The sequence below is a fragment of the Mustela erminea genome, chromosome 19 (genome assembly GCF_009829155.1).
Source record: "Mustela erminea isolate mMusErm1 chromosome 19, mMusErm1.Pri, whole genome shotgun sequence".
In the NCBI taxonomy this organism is placed as follows: Eukaryota; Metazoa; Chordata; class Mammalia; order Carnivora; family Mustelidae; genus Mustela; species Mustela erminea.
In genome coordinates, this window is record NC_045632.1 from 48,268,063 (window position 1) to 48,289,701 (window position 21,639).

The following is a 21,639-nucleotide window of genomic DNA, read 5'->3' on the forward strand; positions in this document are numbered from 1 at the left end:
TTCTTATGCACACAGCCATTCAATGACACTCCAGAAAATCCCAATAAAAAATCCATTGTTTATGGATGAACATATCCAGAATCTTCCATTGGACCAAAAATCTCTTTTTCCAGGTGAGTTTCTCTGTTCTAGGACAGTTTATCATTCCATACATGAGAACTTACCAAAAAGAATAAGAGAAACTCTGGGGACTGAAGCTTACCAAGTACATTTTCAGTACATCAGTGGTATCTTAAAACAGCACATAGTCAGAGGCAGCTGTGGACCACTGAACCCTGGGAGCCAAGCTCTGGCAAGGAGGAATATGGATCGTGAAGAAATATGGACTGCAGTGACACTGGGGTGACACTGCACAGCCAGCATAACAGTGAGTCTTACCTTTTTAAAAGACACTCCTTTGGGAGTCTCACCCCAGGAAAATGCATCTAAATTCAAGATATGGCACATACTTCATAGACTCCATGAAACCCATCTAGTGAATTCTTAGAGTCCAAGCCCCCAGATGGAAACCTGTTGATCTAGACTTCTACCAGATACCTACTTACTCCTAGTACTGAGAAGTCTGAGGCCTATCCCTTCCCCTTTTCCTCCTTAGATTTAGGGCTATGTAGTAGGCAGGTTACAAATGTTGTTAGAAGGGGGGAAATGGAGGTCACCCTGCAGCTTTGTGAGGAGTCAGTACTCCTTTAATTATTGCCTTTGATTTAGTTATTGTAGGGTTGGTTCACAGCACTGCAGGGGGTAGGAGACAAAAACTTCTTCTCAAGAGATTCCCAGTGTGGGTCACAGTTGGCCAGAAGCAGAGAACACTCAACAGTCAAATGCCCACTGGGGTGGCGGATTGGCAGTCTGTCTGCAGCATCTGTAATGTCCAATTAAGGAAACCACCTGGAGGCTGGTATTAGCACCTTCCCTTCCAGGAAACAGATCTGGCCCTAAAACATGAAAACACTTACAAGGATAATCTGGGATTGGAGCAGTTCTCATCATAGAAAATCCCTCTTCCAGGCCTGGGCCTAGACAAATTAGCCGTTCTGTATCAAGGTCAAAGAACTGGAGAGGACTCCTTGTGACTGGGGTCTCCGTTTCATCTCATCCTTGCTTTGTCATTCTGTGGGTACCATCAGCTTAGGCCAGGTCTGAAAAGCGTCCATCACTAGTATTTGCCTGGACTGTTCTGCACAAAGATGCCCGGTAAGGAGGGAGCCAGTTCCTTGGCAGTTACTTCGGCCTTGCACAGGTGAATGACCACAGTCCTTCTAGTCCCTTATTGCACTCTTTGTATTCCAAGAACTGTGAACACAGACGTTTGGAATCACTTCACAACCAGGACGACAAATAACTGAAATAATACCCCAGCTCTGACAAATCTTGCCTTCTGGGATCTGGAGACAAAGTATTTGTGACTGCTGCTGACCACTTCTGGAGCTGCCTTGAAGCTGGCCACAAGTGATTGGAAACTGTAATTTTCACTGAAGATCCAAACCTTAGATCACCTTTTATTTGCTTGGGGCTCCTAAGGGGTCAAGGTGACAATAGAGATTATAAAAAATATGCTGCAAATGCCTGTGAACCCAGGATGTGTGGCAAGCTCAGGTCACCGCTAACTCTCCACGATGACTTGTGCACAGGCCTTGCTCAAGCACATGCAAGGGACCTACCAGGAATCATGTGCACCATTGCACCTGCTGATGAGAACCAGGAGGTTGTGGTCCTGCAGCACAAATCTGCATACACTGAAGTCTCAGGGTGGCACTTTGGTCCATGCTAAGCACATCCCTTCCTGGTGTGGGCAGCAGGACAGAGGGAGATGACAACATTCAGATGAGCTCTACCACCCCACATCCAGAGCACCAGCTTACAGGCCTCATGCCATACAACAAACATGACGGCTGGCTGATATATCTGTCCTACTTGGGGTCTCTGTGTCCCTCTTCACCTCTATTCTGCTTGAGGATGTTCTGAACACTTCTGGCCAGAGAATAGGCAGGGGCTGCCACAAGGATCTTGAGCAGTGATTAGCCACAGCATTTAGATGGGGGAAAAGAAGATGGAATTTCCAAAAAGTAAATTTCTCTGTATTCACGCCTAATCTTCAGAAGTTGTGTAAACAATTTTTTTCTACCTTCCCCCATCATTTGCACAATTTTTGTCGAGTCCAAACGTAATTTAAAATGAGGTAGGTAGTTTCTTCTGTGCTTTTGTCTTTGTGGTGACTGTCGAGGCCTGTGCCGTGAAAGCACTGGTCTCCCATGCAGGCGGAGTGCCGGGGTGGGCACTGGTGACTGGTGGAGCGTCTCAGTTGGCTATTTTTTCAATCTCGTCCAAATCATCCGTGTCCAGTCTTTCTATTTTCTTATCTGAGGAGGAAAATGAGAATTCAGAGAGAAATCAGTGCGGATCTACCATGGAGACACACACCCAGGAAAGGGACAGCATGGCAGGGAGAGAGGAAACACAGCGTTCTGCCCAGCCTAGGAACAGGACCATACCTCTGGCCACAGCAGTCTTGCACTTGACCCCAAAGACTCCCGGTGCCCAAGTGAGGGACAGAGAGAGCCCTAGGTCCCTCGGCCTGGCCAGGGGGGCACTGTCCTTTGCATCCCTGACCCTGAAAACTTGCCAGGTGTGCTCTTCGAGAACTTCCATATTGTAGGAAAGGAGGGGACTGTGTGACAAGGACACGGGCCTCTCTCGGGGCCACGGGAGAACCGACCCTTCCCCACTCCCCGGGGGCCATTCCCAGGCGCTCACTAAAATGCTCCTGGATTCTGTTGAGGATGTTCATGCTGTGCTTGCTGTCAACCATGTTCACTGCCAGGCCCCTCTTGCCAAAGCGGCCCGTGCGCCCGATCCGGTGCAGGTAGGTCTCGTTGTCCGGGTTCCCGTCTTTGTCCACGGGGAGGTCAAAGTTGATGACGACAGAAACCTGTTCAACATCAATACCTGCATGAAAGGCAGGTGCAGAGGAGTCAGGACAGGAACCGAAAATCACTGCCCACCAAGTGAGGCTGAAACACACCAGCTTCGGGTGGAAGGAGGCGTCTGGGGCAGGCCGGCTCTGGGATTTGGAGACCAGGGGCATGCAGCAGAACCCAGAGGGAAAGAGAACTTCGGCAAGTGCTGACAAAATTACGACCTCAAGAAGAGAGCCTCTGGGATGCCTGGGTGGTTTAGTGGGTTAAGGCCTCTGCCTTCGGCTCGGGTCATGATCCCAGGGTCCTGGGATCGAGCCCCGCATCGGGCTCTCTGCTCAGCAGGGAGCCTGCTTCCTCCTATCTCTCTGCCTGCCTCTCTACCTCCTTGTGATTTCTGTCAAATAAATCTTTAAAAAAAAGAGAGAGAGAGCGCCTCTGCTAGACACAAGTATCAGAAAATGCAGCCGAAACCTCCGTGGGGGCCCCAAAGAGAGCAGACACCGTCCTGGGCCAGTGAGCTGCTGCTCCATGTCCTTCCAGCATATCGGCGCCTCTGGCTTCTTTGACAGTTCTCAGCTGCAGGGGGAATCCGGTATCTCCAGGAGAGAACCAAGCCCACGTGGACTCCCCCAAACCGGCGGAGCGCCCCGTAGAGGACTCCTTGGCTACCCGGGGCCTGGCGGACAGACACATTCTCTGCTCACCGCGGGCACACACGTTGGTGGTCACCAGCACCTTCTCTTTGCCCTCTCGGAAGCGCTCGATCACCGCAGCCCTCTGCTCCACCATCATCTCGCCACTCAGCAGCGCCACCTGGTGGCCTTCTTTGGAGAGCTCTGCTGCCAGCCAGCTCGCTGTCTTGCGGGTCTGGAGAGAACAGAATTGTTTTAAATGAAGAGACTTGTTAAAGAAAAAGATAACAGCAAAAAGTGGCTTGTTGCCATTAAAAGTACATGAAGACCTGCTGAGTTCAGTCATCAGGGTAGGCTTACCAATTTCAAAAATACTTCTAGCCCTGTCATTTTTTTAGATTAATTACTTAAATCATCTTAGTGTTCCGCTAGGAAGTGTGTGGTGTGAGCCAAAAGTCTCTAATGTTTTATATAATTATTTCACTGGATGTTATTTGGAGTTTTTTCCAAGTTATTTCTAAGAAGTGGGACCAAAGAAGGTTCAAATCTTGTCTTTCCCTCATAACTCGTTAGTTAAGTCTGAGAATACTCCCTGGGGCAGGTGGAGGTGATTCATCATTTCCTTTCTGGCCACATATGGCACCCGGCCCGCCTCAGCACTGAGGTGGCGCTGGCTGAGAGAAGGGGCCGGCACACCCTCCAGAGCTGCTGCTGCCACTGCTACTCACATGGCAGAAGATCATGGCCTGAGCGATGGTGATGGCCCCATACAGGTTACACAAGGCCTGGAACTTCTCATCTCTGTTATTGCACAGCACGTAATACTGCTTGATGGTGTCCAGTGTCTCCTCCTCGCGCTTCAACTTGATAATGTTTGGGTCTGGGACCACTTTCTGGGCAAACTTCCAGACAGAGTCTTCGAAGGTGGCAGAGAAAAGCAGCATCTGGCAGTTCCGGGGCAGCATCCTGCAAGGGAAGACCCAGGTACGGGGCATGATCCCGAGTCTCTTCTGGAACGAACAGAAGACAGCGGCCCGGGGCTTGCATGGGCTACGTGCCCAGGAAAACAGCGAAAGTGGGAGGAGAACAGCGGGGAAGAGGTGAGAGCAGCCACGGGGCAGGAATGGGGCTGCGGTTAGATTCCCTAAGTCTCCTTCCTCAACCCCAGTCAGTGCTGATGAGGAAGTGGCCCATCAAACAAATGCTTCTGGAGGTACTAGATAAAGAACCCGACAGGAGCAAGAAGAGGTGTTTGAAGTAAAAGGAGAAGATGCTGCAGATCAGGAGGCTGAGAAGTTCCTCTTGACTCAAGAGTTCCTACCTCTGGATGCGGATGCTCTGATCTTGGTGGCCCTGAGTAGCTATCATCACGTCAGCCTCATCCAGAACAAACACCTTGATCTTCTTGGGGTCAATGAACTTGAGCTTGGCGCACCAGTCCAGAACAGTCCCAGGGGTGCCGATGACAATGTGCTCACTGATCTTCTGACCTCGTTCCACTGTGGAGACAAGATGTTTTCTGTGGGTATTTTCCATGGTAAAGCCAGCTTTCCTCTCTGAGAAAAATCTAAAGCTATGCTGTACTTTAATGTCAACTGTTTTGATGTTTGCATTAATATCTTAAAGTAAGGTTATAATATCACCACAGCTTTTAATAATGCTGAAAAGACGCAGGATAGAAACAGTGACAAGATGAAAGCCTCTTCAGTAGTGTTCTTGTCCATTCTCTGTAGTCATCCAGTTCTCTTTCAAGGAGGATCTGTTGTTATCTTTATTTCTTCTCTGTCAGCATCATTCCCCCAGCCCAGGGTTGCACTTCTCACAAGCAGACTTTCACCGCTCTCTCCAGTGCACTCTGCCCCTCAGCTATCCTGGCACCTACATCAAACAAGCCAGTTGCCTTCACACACCCTTGCCCAGGTCAGAAAATAGGATTCATCATGAATGGCTTTGCTTTCTCAAAGAAGCACAAAATGCCTCTCTTAGGTAAAGTGCTTCCCCAAACAATGCCCAGCGGACCATGGCACATTCTTGACTCTGTGTGGTTTGAAACTGAGATTTGCCTCTTCGTTTTGAATTAGATGGCACCTATATATTGAATTTAAGTCTCTTAATTACAATCATGACCTGACATACACAATCTCCCTCTTAATCACTGCCAAAGTTTTGCCCAAATGTGAATGTTGAGTCAATTCAAAGCTAATAAATGCTGCTTCTTTCTTAAACCAATTACTGCCTCCCAGAAAAGTTATTCAGACTCTCGCATTCTAACTTCAACCCAGTTTGCAACCAATTTACGTAATAAGTTTATGATCATCTTCCACTAAGTTTTATAATTGTATTACTTTTTAGAAGCAACTTCAAGTTGGTATTAGTTGGTATTGTACGCTGAGTGGATTTGTGAGTCATAGTTACACATGTGAAAGATTCACAGCCAAACTTTCAACAGTTTTTATATTACTTAAATATTGTTAATTTGTTGCAAAACAAAAGTACAACGATGAATAAAGAAAGAATAATAAAAACAAGCTCCAAACAAAAAACAGACTCTTAAATACAGAGAACAGATTTGCCATAGGGGAGCTAGGTAGGGAGATGAGTGAAATAGATAAGGGGAATTATCCTTTACATTTGTTACACTTATTTTGATGAGAACTGAGAAAAATACAGACTTGATCTATCATTATATAGCTGAAACTAATAAAACTGTTAATTATAATTCAATTAAAAAATTAAATGCCAGAGTTAATGGTCATGAATGTTCAGGAACATTTTTGTTCTTCTAATGACATTAAAAAGAAATCGGGCAATTAAACAAAACCAGAATGTACAGTATTATAAGCAATTGGTCTGGACCATTCAAAAAGTAAGAAGTAGGGGGAAGGAGAAGGTGGAGGGACTATTCTAGATTTAAGGAAACGTAAGAGATACAACATCAAATGCAGTGCATTCACACCAATTTGATCTTGGTTCAAAAACAAAACAGCCATAAAGACCATGGGACTTTTGGGACTATTAGGGAAAAATAAAAATGGACTAGATACTAGTTATTAGAGAATCTCCTAATTTTCTTGGTTGTGATAAGGGTTTTATGGATATCCTGAAGAATGTACTTATTGTGGGGAACCTGGGTGGCTCAGTGGGTTAAAGCCTCTGCCTTGGCTGAAGTCATGATCCCAGAGTCTTGGGATCTAGCCCCACATCGGGCTCTCTGCTCGGCAGGGAGCCTGCTTCCTCCTCTCTCTCTCTGCCTGCTTCTCTGCCTACTTGTGATCTCTGTCAAATAAATAAGTAAAATCTTAGAAAAAAGAAAAAAGGAATGTCCTTACTGTGAGATGCATGCTAAAGTATTTATTAAAAAAGTTTTTTTTTTTAAGATTTCCCTAAGGGACACCTCAGTGGCTCAGTCAGTTAAGCATCTGCCCTCAGCTCAGGTCATGATCCCAGGGCCCCAGAATCAAGTCCCACATGGGGCTCCTTGCTCTGCAGGGAGCCTCATTCTCCCTCTACCTGCCATTCCCTCTGCTTGTGCTCAGTCTCTCTGACAAATAAATGAATGGAATCCTTAAAAAAAAAAAAAAGATTAAAAAAAAATTGTTTAAGTAGGCTCCACTCTGTTTGTGGAGCCCAATGTGGGACTTGAACTCACAACCCTGAGATTAAGACCTGAGCTGAAATCAAGAGTCATATTCTTAACCGACTGGTAGCCATCCAGATGCCCCAAGATTTTATTTCTAAGTAATCTCTACACCCAATGTGGGGCTCAGACACAAAACCCTGAAGTCAAGAGTTACATGCTTTCCTGAGTGAGCCAGCCAGGTGCCTCCAGGCTTAAGTATTTAGGAGTAAATACCACAATGTCTGCAATTTACTCTCAGATGGTTCCCCCAGAACATGCACACATAAAGCAAATTTAGCAAAATGTCAAGTTTTCAAGTCTAAGTGAAATGTTAATTTTTATTATTTCAACTCCTGTGTATGTTTTGAAATTTTTAAAAATAGAAGTTGTGGGCGCCTGGGTGGCTCAGTCATTAAGCGTCTGCCTTCGGGTCAGGTCATGATTCCAGAGTCCTGGGATTGAGGCCCATATCGGGCTCCCTGTTTGTTGGGAAGCCTGCTTCTCCCTCTCCCACTCCCCCTGCTTGTGTTCCCTCTCTCACTGTGTCTCTCTCTTGTCAAATAAATAAAGTCTTAAAAAAAAAAAAAGAAATAGAAGTTGTTAGCTTAATGAATTAGGATCACATATTCATACTCACATTTATTGCCTCGGACAGCATAAGCTAGCTTCAGTTCAGGGTAAAATTTGCCCATCTGCTCAATCACTTTTCCTGTTTGGAGGGCGAGCTCGTAAGTTGGGGAGAGGCACAGACACTGGCAGGGAGAAAGTGCAGAGTGAGATCTCAAGGGCAGTGGGGAATCACCATCAGGACTTACTCCTCCAGCTGAGGCTGAAGAAGAACATTAAAGTGCAAGCCATTTGATTCTTCATGCTGCAAAGTCACAGGTTAGAACTCTGGTTGGGTAAATACACTTGAAAATAGCTATTGGCTATAGGAATACAAAACCCACATGTGAACAAGGATCTGAAATCTCAGGTGGAGATTAGCTTCCTTTTCATTTACTCAGGAAGTTCTCAGAACTTTCCAGAGGATGATAGCTGTAGATAGAAGAGGTCTTTCCTGAAGGTAAAGGTGCCAAGCCTATCAGCAATATCTCAGAACTGGCAAACCATGGAAAGGGAACAGGATGCGTGTTGCTACCAGAAGGTCAACCATATTGTTTGTGCTCGACAAGGGGTTCTGTTTATGTAAAAAGTAATATGCATTTTGGCTTTCAATCCATCACATGTAATTTCTAGCTACACATCGACAGAAAATCCAAATTCACCAAGCCCTTACCTGGGGGTATCTGTTTGCAGGTTCTACTTGGCTGAGCATGGCCAACACAAAGGCAGCTGTTTTACCAGTACCAGACTGAGACTGGGCAATTAAGTTCTGTGGGCTGCACAAGAAAACATTGTTTAGGGGCTTACATCTTAAGTACCCTTTTAGTTAGTAACAGTGAAGAATAAATGAGTTTATGGTAGGAGGCTTTGATTGCTGCAGTAGTTAACACATGCTAGTACCACAAACACCAAGCACCACAGAGAGAAGACTAGTGGAATTTAAAGCACTCCCTATCTCTTATTCTTGACAGGGCAGCCAGTGATTCTTTTAAAATGTGAGTCAGCTCATGTCACTGCTCTGCTCAAAAGCCTTCCAGTCACTCCCCCATTTCATTCAGAGTAAAAGTGCAAATCCTTCTGCATTACAAGGTCCTACCTGATCTGGCTCCCTAGTGGTTCTCTGTTTTCAGCTCCTACCACGGGCTCCCTTACTCATCCCACTACAGAAGCCTTGGGGCTGCCCCAAAAGCAAGCCAGCCATGCCCCCGTCCCAGGGTTTCTGTACTCTGCTGGGACAGCTGTCCCCAGATGACATGTCAACTCTCTCTTCTCCTTCAAGGCTTTGCTCACACATCACCTACTTGATGAGATCATACCCTAAGCACTTGATTAAAATTGTAGCCTATTTTGAAATGCCTTAAAAATTATGTATTGGTAGGTAGATATGTGATAAAGTTTAGTAAAATGTTAGTGACTGCTATCTAGATGGGGGACATATGAGTGTTCACTATAAAATCCTTTCAACTTTAGGGCACTTGAATAGATCAGTTAGTTAACTGTCCAGCTCTTGATTTCGGCACAGGTCATGATCTCAGGGTCATGAGATCTAGCCCTTTGTGGGGCTCTGTGCTGGGCGTGGAGCCTGCTAAGATTCTCTCTCTCCCTCTCCCTCTGCTCCTCCATACCCGACTTGTGTGCTCTCTCTTAAAAAAACAAAACAAAACAAACAAAAAAAAAACTTTCAACTTTGTTTTTTTTTTTTTTTTGACAGTTTTCATAATATAATGTTGGGGGAAAACTGCAATCAGTTCCCTTAGTATTCCTGATCTCCCTTATTATGGTTTTTTTTTCTTATTCGTATTTATCATCTTTTTTTTTTTTATCACCTTCTTTTTTTTAATCACCTATCACTTTTCTTAAAAAAAAAAAAAGGAATTTATCTATTCATTTGACCCACAGACAGAGAGCACAAGCTGGGGGAGCGCCTGATGTGGGGCTTGATCTCAGGACCCTGGAATCATGACCTGAGCTAAAGGCAGAAGCTTTACTGACTAAGCCACCCAGATCCCCCAGTATTTATCACCTTTTTTAAAAACAGCTTTTAAGTGTACAATTCCGTGGCATTAATTACATTTATAACTTATCTAACAAACTATACACTATATATCTTATTTATTTTTAATAAAAATAAATGATTTATACTCCAGACCATGCTCCTTAAAGACAGGAATTTTGGTCTGTTTTGTTTTCTAATGTAACCAAGTGCCTAGAATAGTATCTGTTACACACCTGCACTCAATACATATTTGTTAGAGAGGTACTAGATAATTCTCTCAGGTGTCTTCTAACATTGATGATTTTAAAAATTGAACATACTTAAGAGATGCATAAATGGAGTATTTGTTTCACACTGGTCATTCGCTTTTTATAGATCCCAGTGCTTTCATAGATGCTCAAAATGTCAAGTTAAAAAGAGACATTATTTGGGGTGCGTGGGTGGCTCAGGGGGGTAAGCCTCTGCCTTTGGCTCAGGTCATGATCTCAGGGTCCTGGGATCGAGTCCCGCATCGGGTGCGCTCTCCTCTCTCTGCCTGACTCTCTGCCTACTTGTGATTCCTCTCTGTCAAATAAATAAAATCTTTAAAAAAAAAAAAAAAAGACATTATTCATTATGAAAAAAGTCACTAATTGCTTCTCAGGCTTCTGGCTAAGATCAAGTGAAAAAAGGCACCGTTTTGACACAGAACAAAGAAAACTTTAATATAGACCTAAAATTTCTCTTTTTAGACTCTATGAAAGGAGTTTCAGGATTTAGGATCAGATGCAATACAACTTTCCATAATCATATATAATGTAGGGATCTGTTTTTATGAAAAGCTCCACATGCTCTTGAATCTTGTTGCTCAAAATGTGGTCTGAAACTAGTAGCATCAGCATCACTTAGAAGCTTCTAGGAAATAGTGAACCTCAGAGGGACTGAAATGAGGATCTGCATTTTAATAAATTCCTAAGAGATTCATGTCCCTATGAAAGTATGAAAAGCACTGCACTACAAAACAACCTTGGTAATTACCCTATTCTGATCTCCCAGAACCCTGTTTGGTTTTTGCTTACTGTTTCTGACACAATAAATTCTATCTATCCATCTAATGAAAGCAAGGTGTGTATGAATGATAAATGTTTATTTACCAACAAAGGATGATCATCTCACTAAGTTTTTTAAAAAGCACGTAAGATTTTATATGGTTCCGTTTTTTAAAAAAGGTATAAATATGTGAGTTTATTTTTAAAAAGTCTAGAAGTCTCCAAATGTTAGTATAGTAGGTTGGGGAAGATTACAAACAATTTTTCTTATTTTTAAATTATTTTCTAACTTTTCTAAAATAAACATGTGTTCCTAGTATAGATTTTTAAAATAATAGAAATTTTAAAAAACGGAAAATTAAAAATGGGGTAGAGTTCTATCAGGACACATACGGCTCAGCAAGCATCAAAGGCAGTGCGTTCTCTTGTATCTTGGATGGACGGTTGAAGCCCATGGCATAGACTCCCTGGAGAAGCTGTGGTTTCCTGGGAAAACAGTTAAAGATGAAAGTCACCATCTCTTTGGTTGAGGAAAGAAGCCAGATATCCGAGGGATTTTTTTTTTCTCTCTTTCTTACTATTGTTACACACAGTTTATTTACAATTAATAATACTTGAACTGTGCACTTTGCACAATTCACTTTAGCTAGAAATTTTACTTAATAGCCCAAAGTAGCTAAATTCTTTGATTAAATTTGTATTGGCTGGCAGCAGCTCTTTCTGCCCATGGATCCTGTGCTCCTCCTTTAATAAAATCACCTTTTATACCAATAAATAAATAAAGTAAAAAAGATAAACTTGTATTAGCTAAAAATGTTCTGCTGTGAAAAAAAAAAGTGTGTGTGTGTACACGTATGTACACGTACTAACAATGTTAATCTGTATCTAACACAAAGGGGAGAGTCCAAAAGTAATCACTCACAGCCGAAGCTCCTCAAAGGACTTCACGGAGTAGAGCGGGGAGTTCGGGTCCCGCTGCAGGACTTCCACCTGGTTTGTGTTGTCCACCAGGTTGCTTCGGATCAGCTTGTTGAGTAAGGACTGAGCAGCTCTGTCCTCTGTCAGGAAAAAGAGAGGAAAGAATATATTTTTTTTAAGCAAAGAATTTTTAAAGGCCATGAAATCCACCATGAGCTCATCTGAATTCACTTCTCATTGGCACTTTAAGCACTTACATGTATGTATGCTATGACTTATAATTCAGGATATATCATAGTTTTGATTTATAAATAGAATTAAAATTGCTTTATTAAAGAAAAAGGTTTTGATACTGGTGTCATACATTGGGGACTCCTATTCCTTTCCAGGACTCTCTATCAAGCCCTCCTTTCTGGAGGTTATCTATTCTTCCTATGTAAACCCAAGTATTGACTCCCTCCTTTGTGCTCAACAGAACATTGAAAATTATTAGCTTGGCCAGCACATCTCAACAATGAAAAAAAAAACAAACCCCAGAAATTAACAAAGTTTGTATCTTGATATCATATAAGTTGTTTGTATGTTGTTATCCACTTTTAATGTGTTCAAGTAGCATTAACTTTAGTAGACAACGGCGATTCAACTTAAAATTTCTTTTATAATGCCCTGTAAAAGATCATCATTCAGGGCTTATTTCCTGCTGCTGCTGCTGCTGAAGTCCCATCAGTTGTTCAAAGTAAAATTTCTTTAAAATGTAACCACTGAGAATTCCTTCATCAGCAACCATGTTGAGTGTTAGCAATATGACTCCCTTTAAAGTCAAGCCAAGTTGGGTCTAAAAATGAAGCCTGGTAACAATCTATTGTCTTAAGATGGTGGAATCTCATGGGTATAGCTCTAGGCTGTTACCTTTCTCTTCTTCATCTGCCTTCTCTGCATTAGCATTGGTCTTGACAACAGCACCTTTATCAGACACAAAGTGGCCGTCATTCAATATCACATACTATACCCAACAGCAGAGACAGTTCAAATTCTATGAGACACTAGAAATGTAAAAGGCCTGGGGAGCAGAACAATAAATGAGGAAACCAAGCCACAGATGAAACCATTTTATTGTTCTTAAATAAACAAAGGTATGAAACAGTGTTGCTTATATGCAGTTGTTTCCTTTTCCGAATCCTCTCACGGTACATCAAACACTAATGGGACTTTCCCTCATAGCATCAGTATTTCTGAAATGTTATAGAAAGATGATCACAGCAGGCAATGATCACAAACCACCTTGATGCTCAACAGAGGAATATCTGTGCAAACCGTATTTCATCAGTTTTGAACACTATAATGCCATTAAGATTCTATGTATATAAATTGTTTAATAGAAATGTATATTCACACAATATTGTAGTTATGAAAAAATTACAGAAAAAGATTGTAAATGAATTTGGAATGAGGTAGGTGTTACTACCCCCCGCCCACTATATGTACATCATCAATGAAAATTTAATGGAAATCTTGGATTTGGGTAGATACGATTTCAGAATAATAGGTTAACTCTTAGGTTGTTCATACTTTGTATATTCTCATGGTCAGCAATAAGTTTGGTAATAAATAAGTCACTTAGGCATCCTATGCTTATTTTAAGCACAATACAAAGCAAAACAATCCAGTTTAGTTCCTAAATCAAATGACTGCCAGTATCTGCCAGCCCCCTATTTGTACATACACAACTTTTTTTCCAGAGAGTTATGTCAAAGCAGAAATACTAAAGGAAATCACATTTGTTTTCAAACTAGCTTTTACTCACCATTGGCATCTGGTTTGATTTTCTCTTCCTTAAGATGCAAGCTGCTCAACTAAATGGAGAATATGGGGGGAGGGGGGAAAGTGTCAGGAAAATCACTTAAAAGATTTTGTATCAACAGAGCCTCCCCAGTGAAGCTGGGGAGAAATGAGCCACTCTCAAGATCTATTCATTAAGTTGTTCTGCCGGGCTCCTTTAGTCGACTAAATGTTTGAGTGAAAATAAACAAAATTTCCCATAAACACAGCAGTAGAAAAAAACTGGTTACACAAATGACTCAAAATCCACACTTCCTAATTACAGTCCCTAGAGAAAATTATAGTTTATGAGTTTGCTTAATGCCCTGATTACAAAGACTCTCAGTAGAATACCATTTGTCATTCTCTCATATTCCAAACGACAGGAAAATTTAAAAGATACTGGAAAATGCAGTCACTTCAGACAGAGAACTTCAAGGGGGAGGGCTGCAACAAAAACCGTGTGTGGGTGGGAGTCCGCTCCCTTGCACTGTAGGTTTGAGCTGCAGGACCACAATGTGCAGATACGCACCCTCATATTCAGGTTGCCTTGTTTTTTGCCTTGTAGTGGAAATCTAATATTTTAAACAGAGCAGTCTGGGGCATCGTGGCACACTGTGTAATCAAAATACCTAGCTGAAGTGGGAATACAAAGGAAGGGACAGAGCAAAGAGACATTTCAAAGAATTATTAGGACTTTGATCAAACACCATAAATTAGGCATATTGTGATGGCACTTTTCTCCTCTATTAGAATGAAATATACTTTTGTCACTTATACCTCATAAATGCTAGGGGTGGGGGAGAAAATACCTTAAAGACAGGAATATTTTTATTTAATTGATCTTTGGATCTAGCACAAAGCAGGTGCTCTAATCATAAAATATTAAGTGGGGCTTAGGACCTCATCTAGTGATGGGTAACGATGAAAATGGCTATTTTTTTTCTTTTTCTTTTTTAAAGAGTAGTCATTTTTTTTTTTAAAGATTTTATTTATTTATTTATTTGACAGAGAGAGAGATCACAAGTAGAGAGGCAGGCAGAGAGAGAGAGAGAGAGAGAGGCTTTAACCCACTTAGCCACCCAGGCGCCCCACAAATGTCTGTTTTAATAGGTGGTTAGTTAGGGTTGGAGGAACTACACTTCCTTTGTTGCCAACTGAAAAGGGAGTTTCTGGGGTTTCTGCTTTGGTGTTAGGGGAGGGAGAAGTAGGGGGGAACATATTGGAGAGAATGGCAAGAAAGGAAATTGGCAAAAAAGGAAATCATTGGGACACCTGGGAGGCTCAGTGGGTTAAAGCCTCTGCCTTCAGGGGCTCCTGGGTGGCTCAGTGGGTTAAGCCTCTGCCTTCGGCTCAGGTCATGATCTCAGGGTCCTGGGATCGAGCCCCATGTCGGGCTCTCTGCTGAGGAGGGAGCCTGTTTCCCTTTCTCTCTCTCTCTCTCTCTCTCTCTCTGCCTGCCTCTCCATCTACTTGTGATCTCTCTCTGTCAAATAAATAAATAAAATCTTTAAAAAAAAGAAAGAAAGAAAGAAAGAAAGAAAGAAAAGCCTCTGCCTTCAGCTCAGGTCATGATCCCAGAGTCCTGGGATCAAGCCCTGCATTGGGCTCTCTGCTTAGCAAGGAGTCTACCTCCCTTCCCCTCTCTCTGCCTGCCTCTCTGCCTGCTTGCGATCTCTGTCTGTGAAATAAATAAATAAAATCTTAAAAAAAAAAAAGGACATCATCAGAAAACAGTAAAAATCCTTAATTCCAAATGATAGCAAACACACTAACAGATAATGAATATGAAGGGACCAGTGCAGTGCCTGATACACAGTAGGTGTTCAATATATTTTAATCTTCTCTAAAGCACTTCTCCATATCCTGCTGACAAACCCTGTTTTAAGTATAGTATCCACATCTATTGAGAGGGAGAGAGAGAGAGTGCGCAAGACGGGGACAGAGAGACAGCGAGTCTAGACAGACTGCCTGACTTACTGGCAATACTTCCAACAATAAACTTAATAGTACTCACTCCTAGGGTGAAAATTGCTAGCTAAAGCAAATGACAGGGCTGAGGTATAAATGAATTAATGAAGTATAAATGAGTTACAAACATCTATTACAAAAAATTTTAATAATGATAAAAAGGACAAACCATTGTTTTGTTGATACATTGTTCAAACTGAAGTTAACAGTAAATAAAGTTAACAGTTAAAGTAACTAAATGCAATATGTAGTAAAGTTGTTAGCAACAATGTAAATGAAACCAGTAGATGTTTTGATTACAACGTATCAGGATTCTGTAGAGGGTCCAGCGAATCTAAAAACAAACTCCTCCCTTGGCTATAAGGACCTTAAAGCCTGTAAAGCAGAGACAGTGATGTCTGTATTACCCAGTGCAGTGTCAGTGAACTGAATGCTGAAACTTCTATTGAAAGTACAGTTAGATACCTTCTTTGCTGTTTACTTGGACCAAAAAGGAGAAACCAGTTTCTTTTGCAACTTCATCAGAAACCATTCTGAAATTAACCGAAAGGCAAAAAAGCAAAAACATCCACTTTGTAATACCCACATTTTCAATGCCTTTAATACTTTAGTTTTTAAGGTATGTTAAAATAACTGAAAACTCTACAGTTACACACTACATTTTATTCAAAAGCTACTTGAGAAAGCATTCTTGAGACATAAAAGATTTAATAGTGAACTATAGAGAACAGGGATTATCTCTGCCAAAATGGTGAAGTAGAGGACATAGTCATACTCATCAGTTTTCTTATCTGTTTGCCCTCCTCTAAAAAAGAAATTTCCCAATGGAACAGAAGGAGAACAAAGACAGGAGCCACTGGGGGATGAAGAAATAAATATAAATAGAATCTAGTATTTTCTTACCTACAATAAATAAGGAATGAAGCTTAATATTTAAAATACAGTAACTATGCACTACACACATCAGTGTTACCTATGTCATGCAGTGTCCTCAGTGAGAGTTCCATGAGGCAGAGGGTAATAGAGGCTTCTTGACTCATTTGCTCAGTTTTGGAAAATTGTGATCTAATTTACCTGTGCATGGTTAAGTAGATTCACAAGTCTTATCCAGGTTCAACTATCTAATCCATACAATATGGACAAGTAATTTAAAAGATTCCTGCAGGGTACCTGGATGGCTCAGTTAGTTAAGCATCTGCCTTTGGCTCAGGTAATGATCCTAGGGTCCTGGAATCCAGCCCCATATTGGGCTCTCTGCTCAGCAGGAAGCCTGCTTCTCCCCCTCCCCAGCTTCCTCTCTTGCTGTCACTCACTCAAATAAAATCTTAAAAAAAAGATTCCTGCATTGGAACTGTGATTTATACATAATAACAACAACTGCTATTACTTACATTGCACATATAACAGGCATGTCCATAACTCAATGAGGTAGGTATTATGGTTATCTCCATTTTACAGATGTGGAAACCAAGGCACATAAAGATTAAACAATTTTCCCAAAGTCATAGAACTAGTAAACCATGGACCTACAATACAATACAAATCCTAGACTGTCTGGCTATAAAGGCTAAGGTTTTAACCTCTACGCAATAGTGCCTGTCATAGATAATACTAATCTCATAGAAAGCAATTATTTTTTTTTAAAGATTTTATTTATTTATCAGAGAGAGAGAAGGGGAGAGAGCAAGCACAGGCAGACAGAATGGCAGGCAGAGGCAGAGGGAGAAGCAGGCTCCCCGCTGAGCAAGAGCCCAATGTGGGACTCGATCCCAGGACGCTGGGATCATGACCTGAGCCGAAGGCAGCTGCTTAACCAACTGAGCCACCCAGGCGTCCCGAAAGCAATTATTTTAAGGGTGATACAGTGGTGCAGCCACTTTGGAAAAGTCTGATAATTCCTCAAAAGTTAAACATAGAGTTACATAATCCAGTAATGCCACTTGTGGGCGTATACCCAAGAGATTTGAAAATAAAAAACTTGTACATGAATAATCATGGCAACATTATTCATAATAACCAAAAAGTAGAAACAATCGAAATGCTCATCAATGGACACTGATAAGCAGAGAAATAAAATGAGATATATCTAGACAATGGATTATTTGGCAATAAAAAGGAATGACACCTACTGCAACATGGATGAACTTTGAAAACATTATGCTACGTGAAAGCAGCCAGACACAACAGACCACATATTGTACGATTCAACTTATATAAAATATCCAGAATAGACAAATCTCAAGAGACAGAAAACAAATCATCAGTTGCCAGAGAAGGGTGGGAAGAAGGGAGTGAATGCGAAAGTTTAAGGGAACTTTGGGCAGTGGTGGAAATGTTTCGTATCTTGATTGCGGTGATGGTTACACAACTGAATGCCTTTGTCAAAATTCACAGAACAAGGTGAGTTTTATTATTTTATTTATTTTTTACAAGATGAGTTTTAATATATGTAAATTTTACCTCAACAAACTTGACTTAATGATTGGGCCACTCTGAGATATCCAACAGTCAACTAGTAAGAATTATTGAAAGAGCAAAGAAAAAACAAAGGGGGAGAAACAAAAAATGAAATTTTCAAGAAAATTTCTCATAACTGAAGGATAAGAATTTTCCAGATTGAAAGGACCCACCCAGGGGCACCAGGCTGGCTCAGGTGGAAGAGCATCCAACTCTTGATCTTGGGAGTGTGTGTTCAAGCCCCACACTGGGTATAGAGATTACTTAAAAGTAAAGTCTGTTAAAAAAAGGATATATCCGGGCACCTGGGTGGCTCAGTGGGTTAAAGCCGCTGCCTTCGGCTCGGGTCATGGTCTCAGGGTCCTGAGATCGAGTCCCGCATCGGGCTCTCTGCTTGGCAGGGAGCCTGCTTCCCTCTTTCTCTCTCTCTCTCTCTCTCTCTGCCTGCCTCTCCATCTACTTGTGATCTCTCTCTGTCAAATAAATGGATAAAATCTTAAAAAAAAAAAAAAAAAAAGGATATATCCAGTGCCCAGCAAAATGGATGAAGACAGACCCATACCAGTTATCAGGAATGTTCTGTATACTAGAAGCAAACAGAAGATTGTTCAAGTTTACAAAGGGAAAAACAGGTCACATAAGGAATCAGAATGGTCTCAGACATCTCAGTAACCAATAAAGTCTAAAAGGCAACGAAACAATGCCTTTAAAAGTTATTAGGAAATTAATTTCCAACCTACAGCTCTACACCCAGCTATAATACTATCCAAGTGACAGGGCAAGATAAGGTATTTCCAGAAATGCAACAGTATCTAAAACAAAACAAAACAACAACAACAACAATACTTCTGATACACTTCCAGAAAGCTGATGAATGGTTTCACCAAATCAATAAAGATGAAGAGAGGGGATCCAACACAAGAGAAGAGTGAATCCCCAGAATGAAGGCGAAGGGAAATCTGCCCTGGTCCCTCCAGTCCCTGAAATGAGTTCTGCTCTAAGCACAGGGAGAACTAGTCCAATATGAAGCAGGCTGAAAGACCTGGGGGAAAGAGAATTAATAGAATACTTTTTTTTAGGGTGCTTGGGTGGCTCAGTGTGTTAAAGCCTCTGCCTTCCACTCAGGTCATGATCCCAGGGTCCTGGGATCAAGCCCGACATCGGGCTCTCTCCTCCACAGGGAGCCTGCTTCCTCCTCTCTCTCTCTCTGCCTGCCTCTCTGCCTACTTATGATCTCTGTCAAATAAATAAATAAAATCTTTTAAAAAAATACTTTTTTTAATGAAAGATTTTATTTACTTACATATTTTAGAAAGAAAGAGTGGGAGAGGTGGGGGAGGAAGCAGATGGAGAGAGAAAAAGAATTTTAAGCAGATTACAGGCTGAGTGCAGATCCCCATGGAGGGGATCGATCTCATCACCCCAAGCTCATGACCTGAGCTGAAATCAAGAGTCATAGGTTTAACTCACTGAGCCACCTAGGTGCTCCAAACTAATACTTAATGTGTTCGAACATCCTGAGATAAACTAAACAATTAGCAAAGAGCTTGGGGTTGAGTTGGTAATAAGTACAAAAAACATGAAGCAAAAATGCAAGACAATTACAAATTCCAGGGAAAAACAAAGTTTTATAGGAAAGTAAAAGTATTCATAAGTTACTAGTAATGTAAACATGAAATACTGATCTAAATGAAATTATAATATAATGAAAAGGTAGGGAGTGGGAAGGTGTGCATGGGTGGTGGAGAAAGTATGGAGAAAGAATAAAAATCAGTAAATAGGCTAAACTGAAAGTTCAAAAACTAGCATAACATGCTATTCGGAGAACAAGGAGGTCAATGATGTAAATTACCTCCAACAGAACTATTAGTTGTCTCTGAGGAGGAAAAAAAATGGTGGTGGTGGAACCAGTTTTTAAAAGTGTGACTTGGGGCACCTGGGTGGCTCAGTTGGTTGAGCCTCTGCCTTCCACTGGGGCCATGATCCCAGGGTCCTGGAAACAAGCCCCATGTCGGGTTCCCTGCTCCGTGAGAGCCTGCTTCTCCCTCTCTCTGCCGCTCCCTCTGCTTGTTCTCTCCCCCACCACCCGCTCCGTCTGTCAAATAAATAAAACCTTTTAAAAATTCTAAAACTATTTGACTCTTTGAATTATGTGCATATAGTCTATTATCAGTTCTATAATAAGACCAAGTCATTGTTCTCAAGAAATTCACAGATACAAGGCCTAACAGAAATAGGTTCAAATCCTTATCAGAACTTAAGAGTGTTGAAGTAGAAGGAATTAATTCTACATAGTCATGTTTCAGTCGTATCTTGATTGCTGTGTGTGAGCCCCGGAACAAAGTTAAGGTGAGAAGAGGATTTACTTACTGACTACCGGGCCCACAGAGTAGGTCATTCATCATCACTAAGCAAGCAAAGAAGTACACAAAGAGGAGTAAGCCACGGTCACAGAGCCCAGAAAGCTCAGAATCCAGAGGTGGAGAAAGACACAAAGGTGATTATACTCCCCAGTGGGGAGAGTGCAATCTACAATCAGTCCTGATTCCAGGAAGACAGGCGGCTGGGGCTCTTCATCCATGGGAGTACTCACCTGCTCTTACGTAACCCAGGAGGCGGGCGGATAAACAAAGCCAGCTCAGGGTCCAGGCTCCATCCTCCATCCTCACACGCACCCCATACCCGTCCTGACCAAAGTAGTGAGTGTCTTATCCAGGGATGATCCCCGGCCAAATCTGACCCCCTGACCCTTTTACGGCTGAAGTCAACTCACCGACTCCGCCGCCGCCTCCTGTTCGTCCACTGCCAGGGCCCACGAATCGGTGGCCATGGTCCGAGGCGCTGGTGAGACAGACTCGCTGGCTGGGGCGGCGCGATCGTGGACTCTCCCGGGTCGCCGTAAGCCCAGCTCCAGCCCCACCAAGGGAGAAGTCATTCGCTCAGCCGCTGAGGAGCGGAAGTGGCGCGCCGCAGTGACGTAGGACTCTGCGCCCACCCAGCCGCCTCGCCCACTTCGAGCTGTAACTTCCACCGCTTTCGGAGCCCCCGACCTAACCCTTGGTTAGCTCACGCTCTTTTCTAACGTCCGGAAACGCTGGCTGCCAACTGGCTCTCCACCGCACGAGCAAAACCATAGTCCCACCCAGCACGCCGGCAGAGAAGCTCATGTAGATTGAATATGTCAAGAACCATTACAAGTAGAGTAGCCACCAAAAGCGTATTGGAACATCTTTTTCTCTTCAGGTTGGTAATTTTCAGTGCCCAAGGATTGGCAACCAGCCATGTTAAACACCATTTGGTTAAAAATTTGTCCCGTAGACTATGTGGCAATACCACTTACAGGAATTTCACCTTCAAAAATACTCAAGGTGCTAGGGAAATGCGTTCCAGGTGAAGGATCGGAAACTAGAAAAAGCAAAGAGGTTTGAGTCTGAAGGACACAATTCCTGCGGGGATTGACAAGAGCCTGGGATGAAGAGATTGGTAGTAGGTAGAGGGAAAGGGCCATGCAAAGCCACTTAATGAGCAAATGAGTTCATTCCAGGGAGATCTTCCCCATCTGTCATGACTTTTGGAGTTACCTGTGCCTGGGTTGCAATCCCAGCGCTGGCTGCGTGGTTGGGAGAATTTTTTTTAAAGGAAAAAATATCTTGGGCATTTAGAAGAGGTAAAATAA

General features: G+C 42.4%; 2 protein-coding genes across 5 annotated transcripts in view; one reads left to right on the plus strand and one right to left on the minus strand.

Annotated features, from left to right (window-relative positions):
• Positions 1–21,639, minus strand: part of LOC116580151 (ATP-dependent RNA helicase DDX19B) — a 23,102-nt gene continuing 1,463 nt past the window's right edge. Inside the window, exons 1-12 of one of the 4 annotated variants that reach the window (XM_032326226.1) lie at positions 20,737–21,000; positions 13,522–13,570; positions 12,627–12,680; positions 11,722–11,857; positions 11,193–11,285; positions 8,449–8,551; positions 7,807–7,921; positions 4,872–5,049; positions 4,279–4,516; positions 3,623–3,785; positions 2,755–2,946; positions 1–2,360 (exon numbers count right to left, since the gene is read on the minus strand). In XM_032326226.1, coding sequence (XP_032182117.1) covers positions 2,299–2,360; positions 2,755–2,946; positions 3,623–3,785; positions 4,279–4,516; positions 4,872–5,049; positions 7,807–7,921; positions 8,449–8,551; positions 11,193–11,285; positions 11,722–11,857; positions 12,627–12,680; positions 13,522–13,570; positions 20,737–20,898 — 1,545 coding nt within the window. In that variant the 5' untranslated portion in view covers positions 20,899–21,000 and the 3' untranslated portion in view covers positions 1–2,298. Of the gene's footprint in view, positions 2,361–2,754; positions 2,947–3,622; positions 3,786–4,278; positions 4,517–4,871; positions 5,050–7,806; positions 7,922–8,448; positions 8,552–11,192; positions 11,286–11,721; positions 11,858–12,626; positions 12,681–13,521; positions 13,571–20,736; positions 21,001–21,639 lie in introns of those variants that run through there. The other 3 variants (XM_032326227.1, XM_032326230.1, XM_032326228.1) reach the window with 3 other exon arrangements.
• The window catches only part of AARS1 (alanyl-tRNA synthetase 1), a 27,259-nt gene continuing 26,708 nt past the window's right edge, over positions 21,089–21,639 (plus strand). Inside the window, exon 1 of the mRNA XM_032326224.1 lies at positions 21,089–21,206. The gene's annotated coding sequence lies outside the window, so the exon portion shown is untranslated. The remainder of the gene's footprint in view (positions 21,207–21,639) is intronic.